General features: G+C 39.8%; 1 protein-coding gene across 1 annotated transcript in view; it reads left to right on the top strand.

Annotated features, from left to right (window-relative positions):
• The window catches only part of FAM160A1 (family with sequence similarity 160 member A1), a 37,615-nt gene that overhangs the window by 8,530 nt on the left and 9,527 nt on the right, over positions 1 to 19,558 (top strand). The window contains 5 exon segments of the mRNA XM_009634829.1: positions 657 to 743; positions 13,485 to 13,652; positions 17,293 to 17,372; positions 18,825 to 19,012; positions 19,522 to 19,558. The exon segment at positions 19,522 to 19,558 is cut by the window's right edge and continues 10 nt beyond it. Of these exon segments, the coding sequence (XP_009633124.1) occupies positions 657 to 743; positions 13,485 to 13,652; positions 17,293 to 17,372; positions 18,825 to 19,012; positions 19,522 to 19,558 (560 nt within the window).

Below are 19,558 nucleotides of genomic sequence, written 5' to 3'. Positions count from 1 at the left end.
GAATTGATAATATGTTTCTTTGTGGAAACAAAATGAATTCTTCGTTATAAAAGTACATTTTTGGCTTCTAATAACAGTTCATTTTTTAAAGCTCCTAACCAACCTATTGAATGAATAATGTAGGGTTTGTTTTCATTTCTGCTTGGTTTACAGTGGTTGGGAGAAGGTCCTGTGAACAGTATGTTCTTACCCCATAGCTAGAGTGCGCTTTGGTGTACCTGTTCTTGAACCACAGGAAAGCAGCTGTTCTGCTGTTTCTTCTTGTAAGAGGACAAGTAAACAATGGCAAATCTACCTTCAGGTGACCCTGACAAGGTTGCAGGAGCTAAATTTAGAATCTCAGATCTTCCTTTGATGCATGGGTATATGCAATTTTCTGTTCATCCATTCATCTTTGTCAGCATGCAGGGAGATTGAAAAGGCCTGTTCTCTAAATTTGGCAGGCTTACTGTAATTAAACATAGTTTGTGTATTTCTTTGAAGAAGAAAAAATCTTTAAGAACCTGAATCATAACAAATGCTGGGTGAGAAGGACAAATGAACATGTCTTGTTAAATGGCAAAGGGTTTTGGTAGTGGATAATAGTAGTCTTTGCCCTGTCTTCTTTTAAATCTCACTGGAACTGTTCTGTGTCTTTCTCTTTCCCATCCTGTTAGGTGGCACATCCCTTGATACGTAACCAGCTTGTGAATTACATTTACAATGGATTTTTGGTGCCAGTAATGGCTCCTGCACTCCATAAGGTCAGTGGTGTATGCAAGCATGACACAAAATAATAACGGGCAAAAGCATTATGGACAATCTCTGTGTAAAGATACTATTAAATGTACTGTCAGTAGTGAATTTCATATAATTGAGTAAGTTTCTAGGCTAACTTTCCATCTTTTCATTCTGTACTTTCTACACAGATTATTAAGCAAGATCTAGGTATTTCTGGAAATGTTTAAAAAAGCTTAAGTGAAATGAAGAACCAAAATATTTTTGTTGTGCTAGGCTGACATATCATCAATAAAGCAGTGACCTTTAGGCAATATTTCATCATGGCAGACGTGTTTCCATGAGGATTTTTTTTTTTTCCAAACGAACATTTTCCAAAAGGAAAATGCCAACAAGGAAAATGTTCAGTCAGGAAATATTATGCTAACTTAAGCAAAGCTGGTATTGTTTTGTACTTCCTTATCACAGTTGGTAGAGCTATTTTCATAAAGTGGAGAAGAAATGGAGTTTGATATCCATTTTCTAATGTATTAGGGTGCAATTTATGTTGCTTTGAGGGAAAAAAGATCCATTTTTCTTTGAATTTTAGGGGCTATGCTTTGCAAAATATGTCACTTATGTTGGTGAATTACTTAAGGGTTTTTGTTTTTTTTGGTAGGCTGCAGAAGACTACATTTCCAAATGTTGCAGGATATGTCAATTAACAGTCTTCATTGCCCTGTAAAAAGAACACCTTTTTGAGGAGGAAAAGTAGGGATTGCTGAGAGTAAAAATCCACCAAAAACTGCCAGAAGAGGACTAATAAATTACTTTTTGAAGGTCTACTAATTTTTAGTAAGCCTGCCAAGCATAAAGCAATGCACCTGTTCCATTTTCCGAGAGGCCAGTGAGACACCATACCCTGCTTTCTAGTCTAGGACTTGTCCTGGCTGTGCACACATTTCTTCATGGTTAGTCGTCACTTACCAAGAAAGTAATAAGCAGCATAGAATCTTCTTCAATGATTTGACAGACCTCAAACATTTGGGGACTTGGCAAAGGCTGAAATAAAATTTGGCTGTGATCCAGGTCAAGGCTGTAGTCTATCACTGAGATAGTTCACTTCCTTACCTGGCAGTAATTTTTTCTATTTTGGTATCTTGACTTAATCCCTTACCAAGACTGGGAATTGGAATCAGAAGTGGAAAACTAACCAGCTTTGGGTCAAGGTTATGGATAACAAGGGAGATATCAGAATGTAGCTGTTGGATTCTGGTCTTAGTGGCTACTGTTTTTACCTCTGAAGTTCTTAAGACAAATTTTAGGTGGTTTTGAATACTACCATGCTGCTGAATACCGTTCTTATTGGTCAGTAAATCTGCTAACCCTCTATTGGGTTGATTATTTCTTAAATCATTTAAAGTATGCTGTTCTGATTAGGTTTGTTTTTTTTCATGTGATGGAAATCTCGTTGAACCTCTTTTATATACTCTGAAATTGGGTGAAATCGTATTTCTATTGAAAATGGAGATGTTGGCTGTTAACATATGTAAATTTCAAGCCTAGATCTTTCCTGAACCCCTACATTCTGTTTGGTGCCTTGTTCTTCCAGTAATAAACCTTTCCTTGCTTAGCATTAAGTTTGACTTTTTCCTCTTTAAAAATTAACTACTTATGTATGGAAACTTCAAACACATTTAATGGAGAAGATGGATTGCACCATCTAGTGGATCTGATACAAGGCTCTCACATATGTGAAACCAAAACTCCATAGCAAAAGGAAACAAGTAAATAGAGGCACATTCGACCTCTTCAGTCTTTCTGTGCTGTGCCCCACATTAATTTAACAGAAAATAAATATTTTATATCTTTGCTTTTGGGAGAGATGTGTATGCGCCAAGACAGATAATTATGCTGTAACAGCTCTTTCATATATTAAAATAATTTCTAGTTGCCATTGAAAAGATTCCTGCTAAGTTAAGGAGTAGGCTTTGAAAACTGTATCACCCATTTGGGGACTTAAGTATTGTAATTAACCTGTAGGTTAAGAAAAAATTGTGAAGGGCCAAAATGAGAGAAAGCCCAGATGCACCATGGTGTCTTTTAAAACAGAAGTTCTTTCACTGAACACAATACTTGTAGATGGATCTTGATTTTTCTTTTAAACTCAATTAAGTTGGTTTGGTATCCTAAAGTCTACTTGCAGCTGGAGACTTTAGTTTTTATCCAGCCATTCATTTTGGGTTGTTCTGACTTGTTCTGGCTTATGAGCTCAAATACAATGAGTAATGGAGCATGGAATAAATACCTGATTAGGAAGACAAATCTGTGGAAGGTTAAAGGGAGGGGTGGTAAGATGAGATGATAATTCATCTCATCTTCCTAAGTACATCTTCCTGAGGTGTTCCTACAGATCTTATTTCTAGAATTTAACTGGTATAGAACAGCTGCTTCTGATAACTCTTGGTGATAGACATGGAAGGAAGGAATGGAGTCCAGACCTCATGTAGCATTCAAGCCTTAATATCCCACATCCAATCTGGCACCCATGGTTCTACCTTAATGTAAAAATCAGGAGGGAGATGAGCTTCTGGCTCTGCTCTTGAATGGATAAACATGCTATCTATCCATGCTCTATTGGGTAGGCATACTGATTCAGACCTGTTCTCTCTGTACTATATTCTAGTTTTTTCTTCAAGAAATAATGTTTTGAGGAAAAAATTTCTCTGCAGCAAGACACAGACTTGCAATTACTGTTTTTGCAAAGACAGTTCCAGTCAAGAATGTAGGCATCTAGGAAAGAAGTCTTCAAGCTTTTCTGTTCTCAATGTGATAGAACTTGATTTTTATTTAAAACAACAGCAGCAACGTAAACAAATCATGTTAATGTGACTTCCTGTCTGATCACCAAATCAAATTTAGTTGATTCAAGTATATAAAATAAACCAAACAGCTGTACAAGTACTATTAGATGAATTGTGTAGCTAATAGTCTTATTAGCTTTTAACCCCTCCTGGAGTAACAACAACATCAGTTTGCCTTTGCAACTGGTGTATTCAGATACAAGTATAATGTCTGGTATGAGGAGGGTTACTCACGTTTGGATTAAAGCTAAGCCTGTATTGTAGATTATAGGTGCTGGCCAGTCTCTTCACAGAATCACAGAATGGCTGAGGCTGGCAGGCACCTCTGGAGACTGTCCTGTCAAACCCCCCTGCTCCGAGCAGGGTCAGCTAGAGCAGGTTGCTCAGGGATATGTCCAGTTGGATGTTGACTATCTCCAAAGCTGGAGACAGTGCACTCTGGGTAACACTGTTCCAGTGTTTGACCATCCCTATGGTAGAAAAGTGTGTGGTCTTTGTTTGCTTTTTTTTTTTTTTTTTTTTCCTGACATCCATTTGGAATTACCTGGATTTCAGTTTATGGCCCGTTGCTTCTTGTCCTTTCACTGAGCACCACTGAGAAGAGTTTGACTCCATCTTCTTTGCTCCTTCCCAGCGGCTGTTTGCATACACGGATAAAATCCTGCCTGAGCTTTCTCTTCTCCAGGTTGAACAGTCCCAGCTCTTTCAGCCTCTCCTCATACGAGAGATGCTCCCACCCCACAATCATCTTTGTGGGCCTTTGCTTGACTTGCTCCAGTATGTCAGTGTCTCTCTTGTACTGTGGATGTGTCTTACCAGTCCTCAGTAAAGGGGAAGGATGCCACCCACCAACCTGCTAGCATTACTCTTCTTAATGTAGTCCAGGAGGATGTGGGTCATCTTCATCACAAGGGTGCATTGCTGGGACGCGGCCAGTTTTCTGTTCGCAAGGACCTGCAGATTCTTTCTTGCAAAGCTGCTTTCCAGTCAGTCAGTCCCCAGTGTGCAATTGTGCCTGGGGTTATTCCACCCCAGGCGCAGGGTTTTTCATTTGTTACTGAACTTCATGAGGTTCCTGTTGGCCACCTCCTTCAGACTGTCAAGCTCCCTCTGAATGGCAGCGCAGCCATCCAGTCTATCAACTACTCCTCCCAGTTTTGCAATGTCTGTGAACTTGCATGAGGGTGCACTCCATCTCATCATCTGGGTCATTAATGAAAGATACTAAACAGTATTGGCCCCAGCGTAGACCACATATCACTGGCCTCTAGTTAGACTTTGCATTGCTGATCAGAGTCCTTTTGAGCCCAGAAGTTCAACTAGTTTTTGATCCACCTCACTGTCCACTTACCCAATGTGTTCTTCATACTTTTGGCTATGAGGATTCTGTACAAGAGACAGTGTTGAAAGCCTTGCAAGATCAATAATAACTGCTCTCCATTTATCCATCAAGCCAGCCATCTTATTGTAGAAGGTTACCAGGCTGGTCAGGCTTGATTTTTCCCCTTCATAAATCCATGCTGACTACTCCTAGTCACCGCCAGCTCCTTAATATGTTTGGAAATGGCCTCCAGGAGGTTCTACTCCATCCCCTTCCCCAGGGATTGATGTGAGGCTGACCAGCCTGTAGTTCTCTGGATCATCGTTCATGAAGACTGGAGTGACATGTGCTTACTTCTGGTCCTCAGGAGCCTCTTCTGGTAGCCACAATCTTTCAAAACCCAAGAGTGGCCTCAACAGTCAGGAATGCAACCTATCAGGCCCCATGGACTCATGTATGCCCGGTTTATTTAAATGTTCCCTAACCTGATCCCCCTCCTCTAAGGGTAAATCTTCCTTGCTCCAGACTTCCACTCTCATCTTAGGGAACTGGGATTACCAAAGGCAAATCTTGCCAGTAAAGACCAAAGTGAGGAAGGCATTGAGTACTGTGGCTTCTTCTATGTATTTTGTCACCAGGTCACCTTCTCCATTCAGCAGCAGGCACACATTTTTCATAGTCTCCCTTTTGTTGTTGAAGCCTTTCTTCAGCTCCAGCTGGGCTTTGGCTTTCCTAATACCTTCCCTGCAAGCTCAGGCAGTTTTTCCATATTCCTCCTTGGTCACGCTTCCCTGCTTCCAACTCTTCCTTTTTATGTTTCAGTTTTGTTAGGAGCTCCTAGTTTACCTATGCAGACCTTCTGTCTCCTTGATTGACTTCCTTTTCTTCTCCCAACTTAAAACATTGGACTATCAAACAAGACTTTTGGTAAAAGTAGCATCAGGACTTCAGTAAGTAGAATTTCAGTAAAAGTAGTTCAGAGTTTCAGTAAGTGCTCAAAAGCTTTGAGATACGTATATGCATTATCTTGAAATGCCTGTAACGTTTATGGAACTATGTGGTAAGCTCTGCCTTTTTAAAATTTTTGCAGATTGTCTCCCTATACATACCTACTATGTACACAGTTCACTGTGTGAATGAAACAGTACACGAGTGCTGAGGATAGAGAGGGTTTCTATGAATAAGTCAGGGGGTGGGGAGACCAACATATTTTGTTTGGTGTGATTTTTATGGTTTTATCTTGGGAAGCTAGTATGGAGTTGAAAAAAATAGTTTGGGTTTTTTCCAGTTACGGCAGTTTCAAATTGATTGGGTGGGCTGGCTAGCTAGCTTGAAATAACCTGGTTTTCACAGTGAGCTCTGTGGAGGTTATTTACATAGCAGATTAACTTCAACGTGCTTAAATAACCCAAACGTTCTCAAGTTTATGATTCCCAAACTTCATTTCTCAAAGATAAGTATCCTAAAGTTAGCACATTCTTCTAGCCTAATTTATACCTGGTGTGCACTAGGCTTGTCACTTTGTGTGGGTTATCCCACCTACGCGTGTAATGAGCGATCGACAAAGACGTTCGTATCTCAGAAGCTGCACATTGCTGAATGGGTAGACAGAGCCCAGACTTGTGTTACGTAGCTAGGGGTAAGCATTAACTGGCTGTGCTGGGTGGCCCTGCCATGTCCTTTGGTTGCCTGGATTTTATCGTACTTTTGTAAAAAGAGTTACCTCCCTTACTTCTGACATCTGAGTTTCTTGAAACATCGAAAAAAGTGATTCAGTGACATTGTTCAAGGGGGTTTGTCTTTATGCAAGGTCACAAATTCCTTATTTCTATACAAATTCAGTTAAAACCAGAAGGAATAAAATATTTTGTCCGTAAAGATACAGAGCTAAAGAAAAGGTTAAGTTGGCAGTTTTCTTTTTGTAGTAACAATCCATGATTTAAATTTTTGGCCAAACCATCCTTTATTCTTTCTGGTGTAAGTGTCTGGGATTTAAGAAAAATAAGGCTATCTGGCAGAATCTGTTCTTAATTTAAGACCGGTATTTTTTGATGGCATGTCACTTACAATGTGAAATTACGCAGCTCTGTGTACGTTCTTCCCTAGGTTTGGGGACTTAGGAAAAAAATACTCATGAGAAGGTATAATTCTGCTCAGGCGCAGAGCCATACCATTACATTTCTGTGACATATTTCATTGGCTATTTCTCGCTTCACTTTCAAAACTAACATTTTGGACCTCTATCAAAAAAATATAAGGGTCTGCTGGGGCCAAATGGTACAAGGGTCCAAGTAATCAAATAAGACTAATTTCTCTTCAGTTAAAACCTAATTGAAATCCCAGACTGAATCCAGAATAACCCTATTAAAGCGTGTTTTACTGGTTCTGCTAGAAACCATATTGCCTTGTTTTAGTCTTTATATATTTGGTAGTAGAAAGTGCTTATTTACCTATTTTTTTAGGTAGTTGCAGCACTATTGTAGAAATCAGAGTGAAATCTTTTTCAGAAGGTCTTTAATATGTATATATTTTGCAGTCAAAACCATGTGCCAGATAATTGGGAGCCACACTGTGGTGTATATAAATATTATGCTATCTTTGATAGGGCTCAGATTGGTTATGTACATCTCCTTACTGTAAGTGCATATGACAATTTTAATTTGGCATTCAGAGAATTTGGGTGACAAAGATAGCTATTCAGAACATCTTGAGAGTTTATGTTATTTGTGTTATTTCAATTTAGTGAAGACAGTGTTAAAAATTTGACAAATTATATTATAAAGGCAATTTTTTTAATGTCTTAGCATTTACTGCTTTACTACATGGTATTTAATTGCTAACTATGATATAATTATTCTTCTACTTGGAAGGCTTGTTTTAATCTGAATAATGGAAAATTGTACCAGCTTTTTAGTGTAAAACGTTGCTGTGGGCCAAGTGAACAGAACTGCTCTGTGGAAGCGCTGGCATGGTCCTGTCAAACTAGCTCTGTCAAACGGGCCTCAATCCTATCGCGCACTAACCCACCTAAATGAAAACCTCTAACATGGTATGCTACTGTGTTAATTCAATAATACATGCTTGATGATTACACAGCTCGGCTAGGGGGAAACGACCTGTAAATTATACTGTACGGATTAGAAGGAGCATCTTTCTAAGTATCCTACAAGACTGTCAGTTCCCATTTAGAAATAATACCATCTGAAAAGCATTTGGACAGCTGCTGTAAAAAGGTGTAAACCGAGTGTTGCTGGAAAACTGAATGGTCTCATGCTTTGGAGAAGCTCATCAATAGTTACAAAACTTAATTTTACTGGCTACGGAGTGGATACATGTTAAAGGTGCCTTTCAATTTTGCATCAAATGCTGCAGTTGAGTTGAATTTTAACCTGGTATAAATGGAACCAGTTTATAAAAGTTAGCTGAGGGAAGTTGAAGCAGTTCTGGTTTTGTGCAGACTCCCTCTGTCCCTGATCCCGCTTGTCCCCGCTCTCTTTTGCCAGGACAACTGTTCATATGGGAAACTGATTGAGGTTAAAACTCATCTTTATCTCCTGGATAGTTCTAAGCTGAGTCAATTCCCTGAGCCAATTCACTGTGCGGCGAAGTGAAGCATGAACCCTTCTGCCAGTATAAGCAGGAGGGCAAGAAGCTGAAAATGAATGGAAAGGAGAAGAGAGCGGGAATGGTTGGAATTTTTTATCAGTGAGGTGGGCTTATTCAGGTTTAAACTGTTCATGGATCTAGAGGGTAGGTTCTAATAAGAACATTCATGGTCTCTTCATAGGCAATATGAAAGCCTTGTAAGGAAGGGAAATGTGAAGGAAAGGAGGAATCATGATAGCCTTATTCTTGTAAGAGGGCATAAGCTGTAAATTAGAAAATATATTGTGTGGATCCCAAGGGAAAATAGCCAGTAATAAAGAATCGGTGCAATTGGTCTAGCACAGTGAGTGTAATATATTAAACTGAACTTGCAATGACAGTAATTTCTGGCTCTTTGCTATTACTTGGCACAGTGACTTGTAAAAGCTGGATCTCTTTACAGTGTTCTGCCTCACCATCTAATCAGTCATCAGAGGAGGCAAGAAAAGATTTGCTAAAAATTATTACATAATTAGAGAAGGGTATTACAAGGCTAAAAGTGGCTTTCTCTTTTCAATAATCTCTAATCAAATATCTGTCTGGCTATGAAGAATCTCAGGTAGTCCCTTTTGTAGCAGACTACATCTTCAAAAATATCTATAACAACTGGTTGTTGTAAAGAAAAACATGTGGATGATGTTTTAAATGAGATCTTTAGATAGACGCTTTATATGTATATCGGAACAATTTCCAAGAGATTTTAATTGTTATAACTATGGACAATGAAAATAGAAATAGTAGAATACTGGTCTGATTAATGCAATAGATATGGATTTTTCTCATTTTTCAATCCTGCAATTTTATCTTAGGAGCAGAGATATCTCCAGTCTTTACGATTAGTAGAAAGGATCTAATGCAAGGGATGCTGCTAGTGGGTTTTTATTTTTGCTGTTGTGGTAGTGGTGGATTTTACTGTTGCTGAAATACCTTTATAAAAACATAACTTAAAATTTACTCACTTAGCAAAGGGCTTTTCTAGAAAACTACCATGTCTTATTTTAATTAATCTCCCTTTGCTATGGTATTTTTCTTGATACTTGAACTATCAGAGGTGAAGAATTTTCAAATTAAATATCAGATTTATGGATCAGTGGAAGTTTTGGCTTGTTTTTTTATCAACAATGCTCACTTCAATTCTGAGGGCTAGCTAAAAGCTTACTTGCACAGATTATGCTGTAAGCAATGTTTACAATGATATAAAGTTTTTGTAAGCTGCCTCAGGATTTGACTGTAGTGGACATGCTTGACATGGGTCGTAAATGTTTTGTTCTCTAAGAGCATTTGTTCTTTTGTTGTTTACCTAGGTACTGATTTGAATTTATTAGAAAGGATTTCCCTACTTTCCCCAAATCTGTCTCTCAGGACATTGGTTTAAGGAGAGATAACCAGCAGCTAGTGTGAGTGAAGCGTAATAGTGTGGCTTTGGTGTCTTAGAAAACAAGAGATCTTCAATAATAACTGCACAAATTGAACGAGTCTCACTTTCACCACTCAATGTATTATGTATAATGCGATCTGTAGAAAAGGTTTACAGCGTTAAAAGGGTTTTTGCCAAGGCTGGATTTTGCCTAGTGTAACCGATTTCTCCAACGTCCTTCTCCAGTTAATTGCAAAAAAAGTGAGTTCTCTAGAGGCTCATTCAGAGCAGGCTAACGTATCCCGTTGAGTAAAAGGAAAATTAGCCTCACAAAGCTAAAATTAGCCTTTTCAAATACTTCTCTAGGTGCCTCAAATCTTCAGAAGTTACCCTTACTGTCAGATGTGGTAAAAGGGAGAGGTAAACCCAGAATACAAGGTGGAAAATAAGATATAATTGTAAAAGCACAGACATCTGCTTTCCAGGTCAATTGATCTTTTTCCTAAGCTGCATATGTAGCTTTCATTTCAGACGCAGAAAAGCAATATTTTTGTTTGATTTGCTCTTGTGAGGAAGCAGAAGTATGGTCTCTGTGCTGGTTCGTATGGACAAGTTGTGCACAAAGGCATGCTGAGACAGCACTGGAACTTCTGGAACATGATAGCATTAAAATCACTTGTATAGCATTAACTTCTCTGCTTTGAGTGTTGCACAGTAAGCTGCGAAATAGATCCTAGCTTCATTTGTTGAGGAAGCTTGAAGGAGTCTCGTGGATAAGGCAATGCACTTTCACTGAAAAATGAAAAAAGATTCTTATAAATCCATTTAAATCTTGACAAAACTTAGTCGTCTTCCCTCTTTCTCAGAAAATGGTTAAGCAGATTCAGCAACTACTTTCCCAGGAAGAACTGAAAATTGACTGCAATATGGCACCCTGAGCAGAAAACCTCAATTCAAACAATTAGAATTTAATAAGGTCGTAAGAAACTCCTTTGTGAACTATTTCAGTTTCATTAATTATTGGTTGGTGCTTCTAGCCCTGTTCAGTGGTATCGGTGAAGTGTTGGCTATGGTAAAGATAATTTTTTTTTTTTAGTCTAGTCCCCAAGCTGTTAGGAGCACTGAACACGCTCTCAGAATTGAGCATTTCTTTCCTAAAGTAGTCTCTAGCTGGCTTTCTTCTGCTCTTTGTTTCATTCATGGTAGGCACTCTGAAAAGCATATGGGTTTCTCTCGCTGATAGAAATGTAGGACGAGTTGTCCAAAGAGCATCAGTTTCAGAAAGAGGTCACTGCCCTTGTGAATCTGCTGGCTTTTCTTGCTTTCATTTACAGCTTCAGTATTTTATGCATATACATAGGCCCATTCCTCTGCTGTCAGCGAACATCTGTGAAACCTGCAGGCCAAGAACGTGCTTCCTTTTCCCCGTAAAGGATGAAGAAGTGACACAGAGACATAACAATGTGTTACTTCGGTCTGGCCTTTCCTTGGCAGAGGGCTTAAACTCTTCGATGAACTGTATGCTGTCATAATGATGTCACATGATGGATTACTTGGGCTTTGCTTTTTACAGTTTGCTGCTATTAAAAAAAAAAAAATAAATAAAAAAGCCGGTTCTCAGGGCAACAGTCAACAGCTTTCATCAGAAAGCCATTCTTTTTTTACCACACAAGTCCCCACAACTTTTGGCTATTGCAAAAAAGGGGGAGGGGGGGGGGAAAGAATCTCAGCTGCAACCAGAAACTATTTCCCATGTTTCACAAGCCTGGCTTGTTTCCTGAGCAGGTTGTCTGGTAGTTGAAATGTGGCAGTAGTCCTATGGAAAAGTGTGTGTATATGCATAAGCGCGTTTGGCTTATTGTATTTATAGTAATACAGAATTTGAGTTAGGACTGTAGCTACAGTGCTAATGCTGGCAATTTGTAACTCTGTGGTGCTTAACCTAGCCACTTTTTTTTTTTCCACTTGACGCTTGTGGGGGAAGGAGGAGGAATGAATTCATAAACTGCATTCTGAGTTGGAGTATATGTTAATAGGTATTGTGAACGAACTATATTCTCATTTCTGGTTTTGGTAGCACTGAGCATACAACTACAGATCTAGAAAATATGTCTAGCTGTGGCTTACTTAGCTTTACCAAGTTCACAGATCCTGTGGAAGTATGCCTCTTTCCTTTCCTTTGACTGTTATGTTTTAATGCTTGATTTTGACCAACCTTACTGCAATATACCAAGATGGTGAACTTACTTCCCATCCTGGTGAATAAATTTGAGTGTTGCTACTTCACTGGTGCTTTGTTCCTAATGCCAAAATGAGCTAGTAGCCCACTGCATGGTGTAGTTGAGTATGAGATTAAAGCCTCGGAATGAATCAATGACCTTAACTTCAGAGCTTCTCTCTCCTCTCCTCATTGCTGCTCTCTCTCCATAAGGTCTGCAGGCTGCATACAGCATTCCTATGTTCTGTGTAACCAGCCAGAAGAAGCTTGTGATCTTACATGCTGTAAAGGGAACGTTTGCAGCATGACATTACTGTGTACGTGGCTAACATGCAGCATAATGGAACAGGGATTTTAATATTTACAGCATGTTACGTAAAAGCTGCCCTTCTGAGTATTTTCTAAATCCTCTTAGCTCTTAAGTGACAGCTTTGATTCTTTTTTTTTTTTTTTTTTTAATAAAATCAGTCTTTTCATTTATCCAGCTAAGTTTGGTAAACAAAAGATGTTTAATACTTCCTTTCATATAGGCAGATTCTTATGTTTAAGGGTTTATCTTTGTGCGCTTAAGCTTATTAGGTTCCTGGGTAACTATTTTTAAAAAGCTGACTTTGCAACAGCAGCACATGGGGCAGAGGTGGGCTTTGGAATTTTTTGTGCTTTGCCAGTGCATACTGTGAATAGATAAGCTCCAAAGGATTGCCATAAGCAGAGCAGTGTGGGTTATGGTATGCAAATGTCGCATGGATATTTGAATTGTATTTAGATATACAAACAGTCAGTAGCAAAGATTTTTGGGGTTGGTTTGTGTATGTACGTACGTATATACATGCTCCTTCTAAAAATTGAGTGAGATGAGGAAGCGTGCTGTGGGAAAATAAAAAGAAGGAAAATTGTGGCGAAATTCTGGTACCTGAGGGGATTATTTCTTAAAGCTCTAGAACCATGAGTTTGTACTGTGCTTTGATTGTGCTCTGTCATTTATTTTTAATAAAGTGGTAGATACGGGTGTTCACAACATCTGAAAATGCTTCTGAAGGATGTTGGAAGTGGGATGCAAAAGAGCTGACATGGCAGAAAGGTGGTGGGCAGCTTCTATCATGATGTGGCTCTTTGTATTTCAGTATGTGTGAGATTTGGGGTGTCAGTTTGGGGGAGGGTTTTTTTTTCCTGGGGAAGCAAGACGGGTAAGAAATGGGTTCAAAATGCTTGTGAGTCATTCAGAAGCATGCTCTTTGCAAAGTTAAAAGCAAAGACCTCAATGTTTTTGTGGCCATGTTACATATGGAGACCTTAGAGTGTTTGCCAGGTATGCAGTTGCAGCGGAGGGATGGAAATTTTGTGCGTGCAGTATGTCTGTATTTACATTATTCTTGCTTGTAGGTGACTGTGGAAGAAGTGATGACTACGACCGCCTACCTGGATCTCTTTCTGCGTAGTGTTTCAGAGCCAGCCCTCCTCAAGATTTTCCTCCGGTTTATTTTGCTGCACCGCCACGAGAATGTGCATATCCTTGATACGCTTACGAGCCGAATCAACACACCATTCCGGGTAAGGCAAGCAGGAAGGAAGTTCAGGTACTCAGCATGGATGTAGGATAAATATTTAAATGGTAGATTGCCTATATTCAGTGGGTATCTGTTTAACTAGGAATTTTCTTTCCCCACCCAAATGTGTGAGTTTTTCACCTTCTCTTTTTTGTGTGTGTGTGTGTGTGTGTATGATGATATTTAGCTACCACTATACTAAGTTGATATATGGGTGACATAATTTCACACATACAGGAAATAGGATAGAGGGAGATGAGGGCTTCTGGAAGTCTGGATTCTGTTAGAAGATTAAAGGTAAATTTGGAAGCATTTTTATTCTGGATACTGCTGAATTAGTGCTGCCATAGATAACTCACCCTGGGACTTACAAATAGGCTTGCGGTGAAGAGCATTTTTGATCTTTGGAGCTTTGCCAGGCAACAAGAATTTTCAAGTAGTCCTTGTGGGAGATGATGGGACCCCTACAAGGATGTCTCAAAAATGATCTGAGTTGTGAATTGCAGTATGGCCAATCTATGTCTCAGGAATCAAGTCTGTATTGTTGTAGCATGTTTGCTTAACTGTGGTGTTGCCTGTTTTCTTCTTTAATTAAAATAACGTGTTTTCTTGCTCAAGTGATCAGATTGCTGCTTCCTTTTCTTTGCCTTCGCTCCCCTGTGTAGCAAGGTTTATCTCAAATTTGCAGCGAACCCCTACTCAGCCTAGGCACAATGCACCACAGCGGCTGGAGAGCTAGCTGACAGACGTAGTAGAGTCACCTTTGCTAACAGTTGGATCTTCTGCCAGGGAAAATGACTGCTTGGTGCACTGGACTACCCTTCTGAGCCTTGCTTGGCTGGCAGTCTTGGCTGAATCTTGTGTGATGCACAGCTTCATGGGTGGAATAAAGAATATTGTTTTAGTGCAGGTATAGGAGAAGCCAGAACACCACCATGTGCATTAAATTTGTATTAGGGACAGGAGCTTCATCTGAAATTTTTTTCGAAATGTGAGCGCAGGCAAATGCGGATATATGCTGCTGTTACTGCATCTCTAAGATGGATTAACTCTGAAAACTGAAACAGCTTCTGTCGACAAAAATGCAAATGCTGTTGTCTCTGCTAATCATTAATTACTGTTCCATAGGCAAACGAGATGGGAATTGTAAAGAATTCTGCAGCCCTGAGCAACTCGGGATCTCAGCCAAAATGGTTCTGGGATGCTAAATGAGTTTTCTGCAGTATAGCTTGGCCAAGTGCAAAAGCCAGAACTGCAGCCTTCTGTGTTTCTGTAGCACAAAAGCTGCGTACGTTATTATTGATGAAAATACTTATTAATAATTCACAGGGTTAAACTTATGTACTGACAGGTGGTCAAAAGGACTTGTAAAAATACTATCCTCTCTGTCTCCTGAGCAGATACTAATTTTTTTTCTTTTTACAAATTACAAAAATAGACTGGCTTTACTTATTTAGATGATTCCTGGTTTGCAATATGGTTGCAAAGACAAATGAGAAATGTTTCCCTATACTGAAATTTTCCCAATTGAAGAAAATTTCAGGCAGCAGCAGGTTTTTTTGAACTTTCACAGTGTAAGAGAAGTTAGACTTGGCTCAGTAAATTTCACAAAGGAAATGAGAATTTCTCTCTCCCCTGGCTAAACCACACCTTTCAAGTAAGGATCTGGCTTCTTCTAAAAGCTTTAACTCCTATTCCTAGTAAGAACTCCAGTTCTGGTTATTTCTGTAGACCTGAGGTCTTGGACTAACTGGCACCATCCTGTTGGCTCCTAGTACAAGCAGTGGCAGTGGTGGCAGGGCAACCAGTTTGAGCTCCACTTTGCTTCACTGCAAGCCAGCTCACGAGCATCCCCTAGTTCTCGTCTCTGTGCTTTTCCCCTTCCTCTTGTTCTTCTCTGAGTGTTAGTTCAGTGACTGCACTAGGGAAGGCAATCAAAGAAACTTTTGCTTTTCAGAGGCTATCAAGTGAGGTTCACTTAAACTTTGCTGTTTAACTGTTCCACAGATATAGCTATCACATGGGGAAAATGCATGTTTATATATATATTTTTCAAGAAATAACTACGTTCATCTGGTTTTGGTCACCATGGGCAGCCAATCCTATTGTAGGGGAGCAGAGTCACTTGTCTGAAAGAGAACTGGAAATGGTGAAACAAAGACATTCTTGAGAAAGCATGGGCTGGAGAGAGGAGCATAGTAATGTGCTGCTGCAGAGCTAGCATAGAGCATTTTAACAGTGGGAGTAAGGGAAGTGACTGCAGAGAAGAGGAGGAAATTCCATAGCGTGGAGGAGAAGCCATGCCCAGGCAGGATGCTGGATTTAATCTTGAAGGAATCACAAAGGATGTTCAGTGACTGAAAAAATGAGGTAGAGAACAATCTGTAGCTTTTTCCTTATTTTGTCCTAATCTGTTTCTTTTGTTAGCTACTTTTCAGTGCAACTGATTTCATATGTTAATTATTTGGGTTTACATAATTAATATAGGGAGAGGCAAAATTTAAACACCAACTTGAAACTCTAGCAAAGAGTCAACTTATGCTAAATAATTCTCACAAGAATCAGCCTGATCCTGAAGTCTAAGATAGCTGTGAGATACTGTTTCTAGGAGAGAGCAGTGCAGGAGAATGTGCCCAAGGAAATATGCATGAAGAGGCAGGGAGGTGATGGCGCTGTGGCCCATGAAAACCAGTGAAAGTTTACAGCTCATGCTTCTACCATGTTGGACATAACTGTGTGGTCTAGCAAGCACCGGGCAGGTAGAAATGTACTGTACAACAACTTTGAAAGTGTTGTACGTCTAATTAGTGACCAAAAAAGCCTGTAAAAGTCCATGTTTCTAGTCTGTCCTAAAGCCAGTGTGAAAGTGGGATGCCTGTCATAGAATGGGTATGTCTCTGCTGAGTGTGACTACTGTAGTATCTAGTTATGGGTACATTTGATCAGACCTTTGCCAAAATTGCATGCCATTCCAATGAGGAATCCTATTTTTTTTCCCCTTTCTCCTGGTCTCACAGAGAGGATCTTCATGCCTTGCTGTGGTTCCCAGATGCTCAAGAGACCTGTAGTAGAGGGACTGGGAATGCTCCATGTGGAGTAGATAGTGATAAAAATGACTAGTTTAGTCCTGGTCTGTGTCAGTACATTAAGCTCTATGTATAGAAGCATTCAGCTTCTTAATGTGTAGAACACTAATCATTCCTTAGACTTAAAGCAGCAGGAACTTGAGGTGGTTTATAACTTTTCTTTCAGAAAAAAACCTTTAGTTAGTTCAGATTCTATGTCAGAGGTAAAAATTAACACGCTGTCTTGGAAGTTACAGGGTTCTCTTCATGCTGAGTTAAATTTAAGTAATAAATGTGAATATTATTAAAGACTGGTAAATTACTGTCTTTTTTTTTTTTAATAGCTTATTTGAAGGGATATTCTGGATTGTATTTTGTTAAAATGTAACATGTTATGTGTATAGCTCCAGACAACTTTAGAAAAAATCCCATAGGGCTGCTGACAAAATGAAATATCATACTAACAGTGTCTTATAAAGCATGATCCTCTGGCAGAGCTATTTTGTAATATAGTATGCAGGGAAGATGGGAAAGGTACAATTTCCAGATGAAAAACTGACAACATTTATCATTTTCCAGCTCTGTGTGGTCTCCTTGGCATTGTTCAGAACGCTCATTGGTTTGCATTGTGAAGATGTGATGTTACAGCTAGTTTTAAGGTAAAGCCCAAACTCTTTTTTTCTCCTCTTTGTTCTAATTCTGGGACATACAGGCTCTGCCTATGGATGCAGAGCTGGATGAGAGTTCTCCAAGAGAGTAGAAATCCAAGCAACTACAGAGATAAGTGTATTTATGATCCTGACAAAAGTCTACCAGACCCGAAGAAGTGTGATTTACGTCCTGTGATCTTCGGGAGCAAGAGATTTTTCTTGTGATTTATTTCTATAAAAGTGAGAGAAGAGAAGCTAAGAATATATTTATCACCTCCAAACTGCTTATTCCCTGCTTCTAAATGTATAATTCTTCTCTCCTGCGTGTTTTCTCTAGTGTATTATACACTGTGATAGAGCTATATGCTTGTTCGCAGCTTCCACCTTCTTTCTTGTTGTTTTCCACCTCTTTGATTCCTCTCTGACTGAGGATACGGCAGGTTGTAGGTCGATTGTTATGTAATGTACTAGATGCATTGATTATTTTTGCTTTTCACTGATGGTTCTACACGTTGCTTCAGAATACTCACTTGTAATTTTGGTGTGTGTGTTAGATGAGAATTGATTATTTATTTGGAAATATTGGTGTAACTAAATTGGGCTTTTAGCACCCTAGATCACATGAAAGTTCCAGCTAATGTCTGTCCCTCCACCCGCGGGCATTAAAGTGAAATTTCCTATAGCTCTGGGTGTTGTGCCTGGGAAGGCCGTTAGGACCGCTGTGAACTCAAGTATGTTGCCACTCTAACAGCTGTAGGGGGCTGTATTTGATCTTCTTTTTGTATATTTAGGGAATCCTTTAAAACTTGTTTGCATTTTAAATGGCAAAACATCAGTCCAGTTAACACTGAGGCTCTTAATAAAGTGCTCTTAAAAAGTTGAACAAAAGTCTGCTCTGAAGAAGACTCTGCTTCCTCTATTCCTCGGCCTCCCTGTAGCTTATTCCCTCCTCTGCCTGAGAGCTCAATCTTGATTTAGTACAGCAAACCACCTTGATGACCCTTCCCTCCTTTTTGCTGGCTGCTTGCCTGGTACATGTAAACTAGTGCTCTCTGGATTTCCCAGGAAAACAAATAAATTAGGGATTCTGAGACAGAACTCATTCATAGTGGGACCAAACCACCCTGCTGGCCTTTGACATCTGCCCATCCCACACTTCCCCCATCCCTTCTTACAGCAAGTTTGCTCTGACCTGCAAAAGATTGTTCGCTTCCCCGTTCTGATGCAACCGATCTCCTATCTCTACTCATCTTGACAGTTCCTCATCAAACCGTAGCTTCACAATATGAAGAGTCAGGGGTTCATGCTCTTGAGGGGTTCAGAATATGGATCACTGTCAAGATTATTATTATTGTTTCTTTTAATTTGGAGAGGGCAGGAAGGTGGGAAGGGAATTTTGTATATTGTTGCTTTCTCTAACGTGAAAGGCTGATGAAGTAATGCTAGACACTGCTGTTTCAGGTATCTGATCCCATGTAACCACATGATGTTGAGCCAGCGGTGGGCTGTGAAAGAGAGAGACTGTTATTCTGCATCTGCTGCAAAGCTGCTTGCCCTGACACCAGTCTGCTGCTCCACTGGGATCACCTTGACACTTGAAAGCCAAGGAAAAGATTATATTCTATGGACAAAAGCAGCACAAACTAAAGGTAATTGGTGCCCAGGGGAAGACCGGATCATGAACTGAGTTTGATTTGGTAGCAGCTCATGGGAGGAGGTGGAGAAGGATGGGAGGTGGAGGAAATGTGGTGGGCAACAATAAACTGGGCAAGCCTGGACTGAAAAGCTTATTTAATTCCTTCCATGTGTCCGGGTCTATCGAAACCTTATTTTAACAGCTATCCAACTTGAATATGCATTCGTAAAAGTAATGTACAGATACATGACAGCGACTCTTGCTGCTTCAGAGTGGTTGCTGTTGATTTAGGGTTTGAATGCGGGCTGGTGTCTCGGAAATCTTGAGTTACAGCTCTGTCTTGGCAATGGGAACAAGTCAAGTACGCTTATGAGCAAATCTCTTAGTCTTTATGCTTTGATCTTCCGGCCTTATTGGATCATTGGGACTGAAGACTCTACCTGCCGTGCCTCAGTGGCCGCCTTCCTAGAGAACTTTTGGGTTTTATTGTGTCATGGTATGAGTAATCTTCTTTACTTTCAGATTCTGGTAGACGCCCTTCTGAATCTACTTGCATTGG

This window comes from Egretta garzetta, unplaced genomic scaffold (genome assembly GCF_000687185.1).
Source record: "Egretta garzetta isolate BGI_Z169 unplaced genomic scaffold, ASM68718v1 scaffold32, whole genome shotgun sequence".
Classification (NCBI taxonomy): domain Eukaryota; kingdom Metazoa; phylum Chordata; class Aves; order Pelecaniformes; family Ardeidae; genus Egretta; species Egretta garzetta.
Note: the sequence above shows the minus strand (reverse complement) of the source record. Positions and strands in the feature narration are given on the sequence as shown.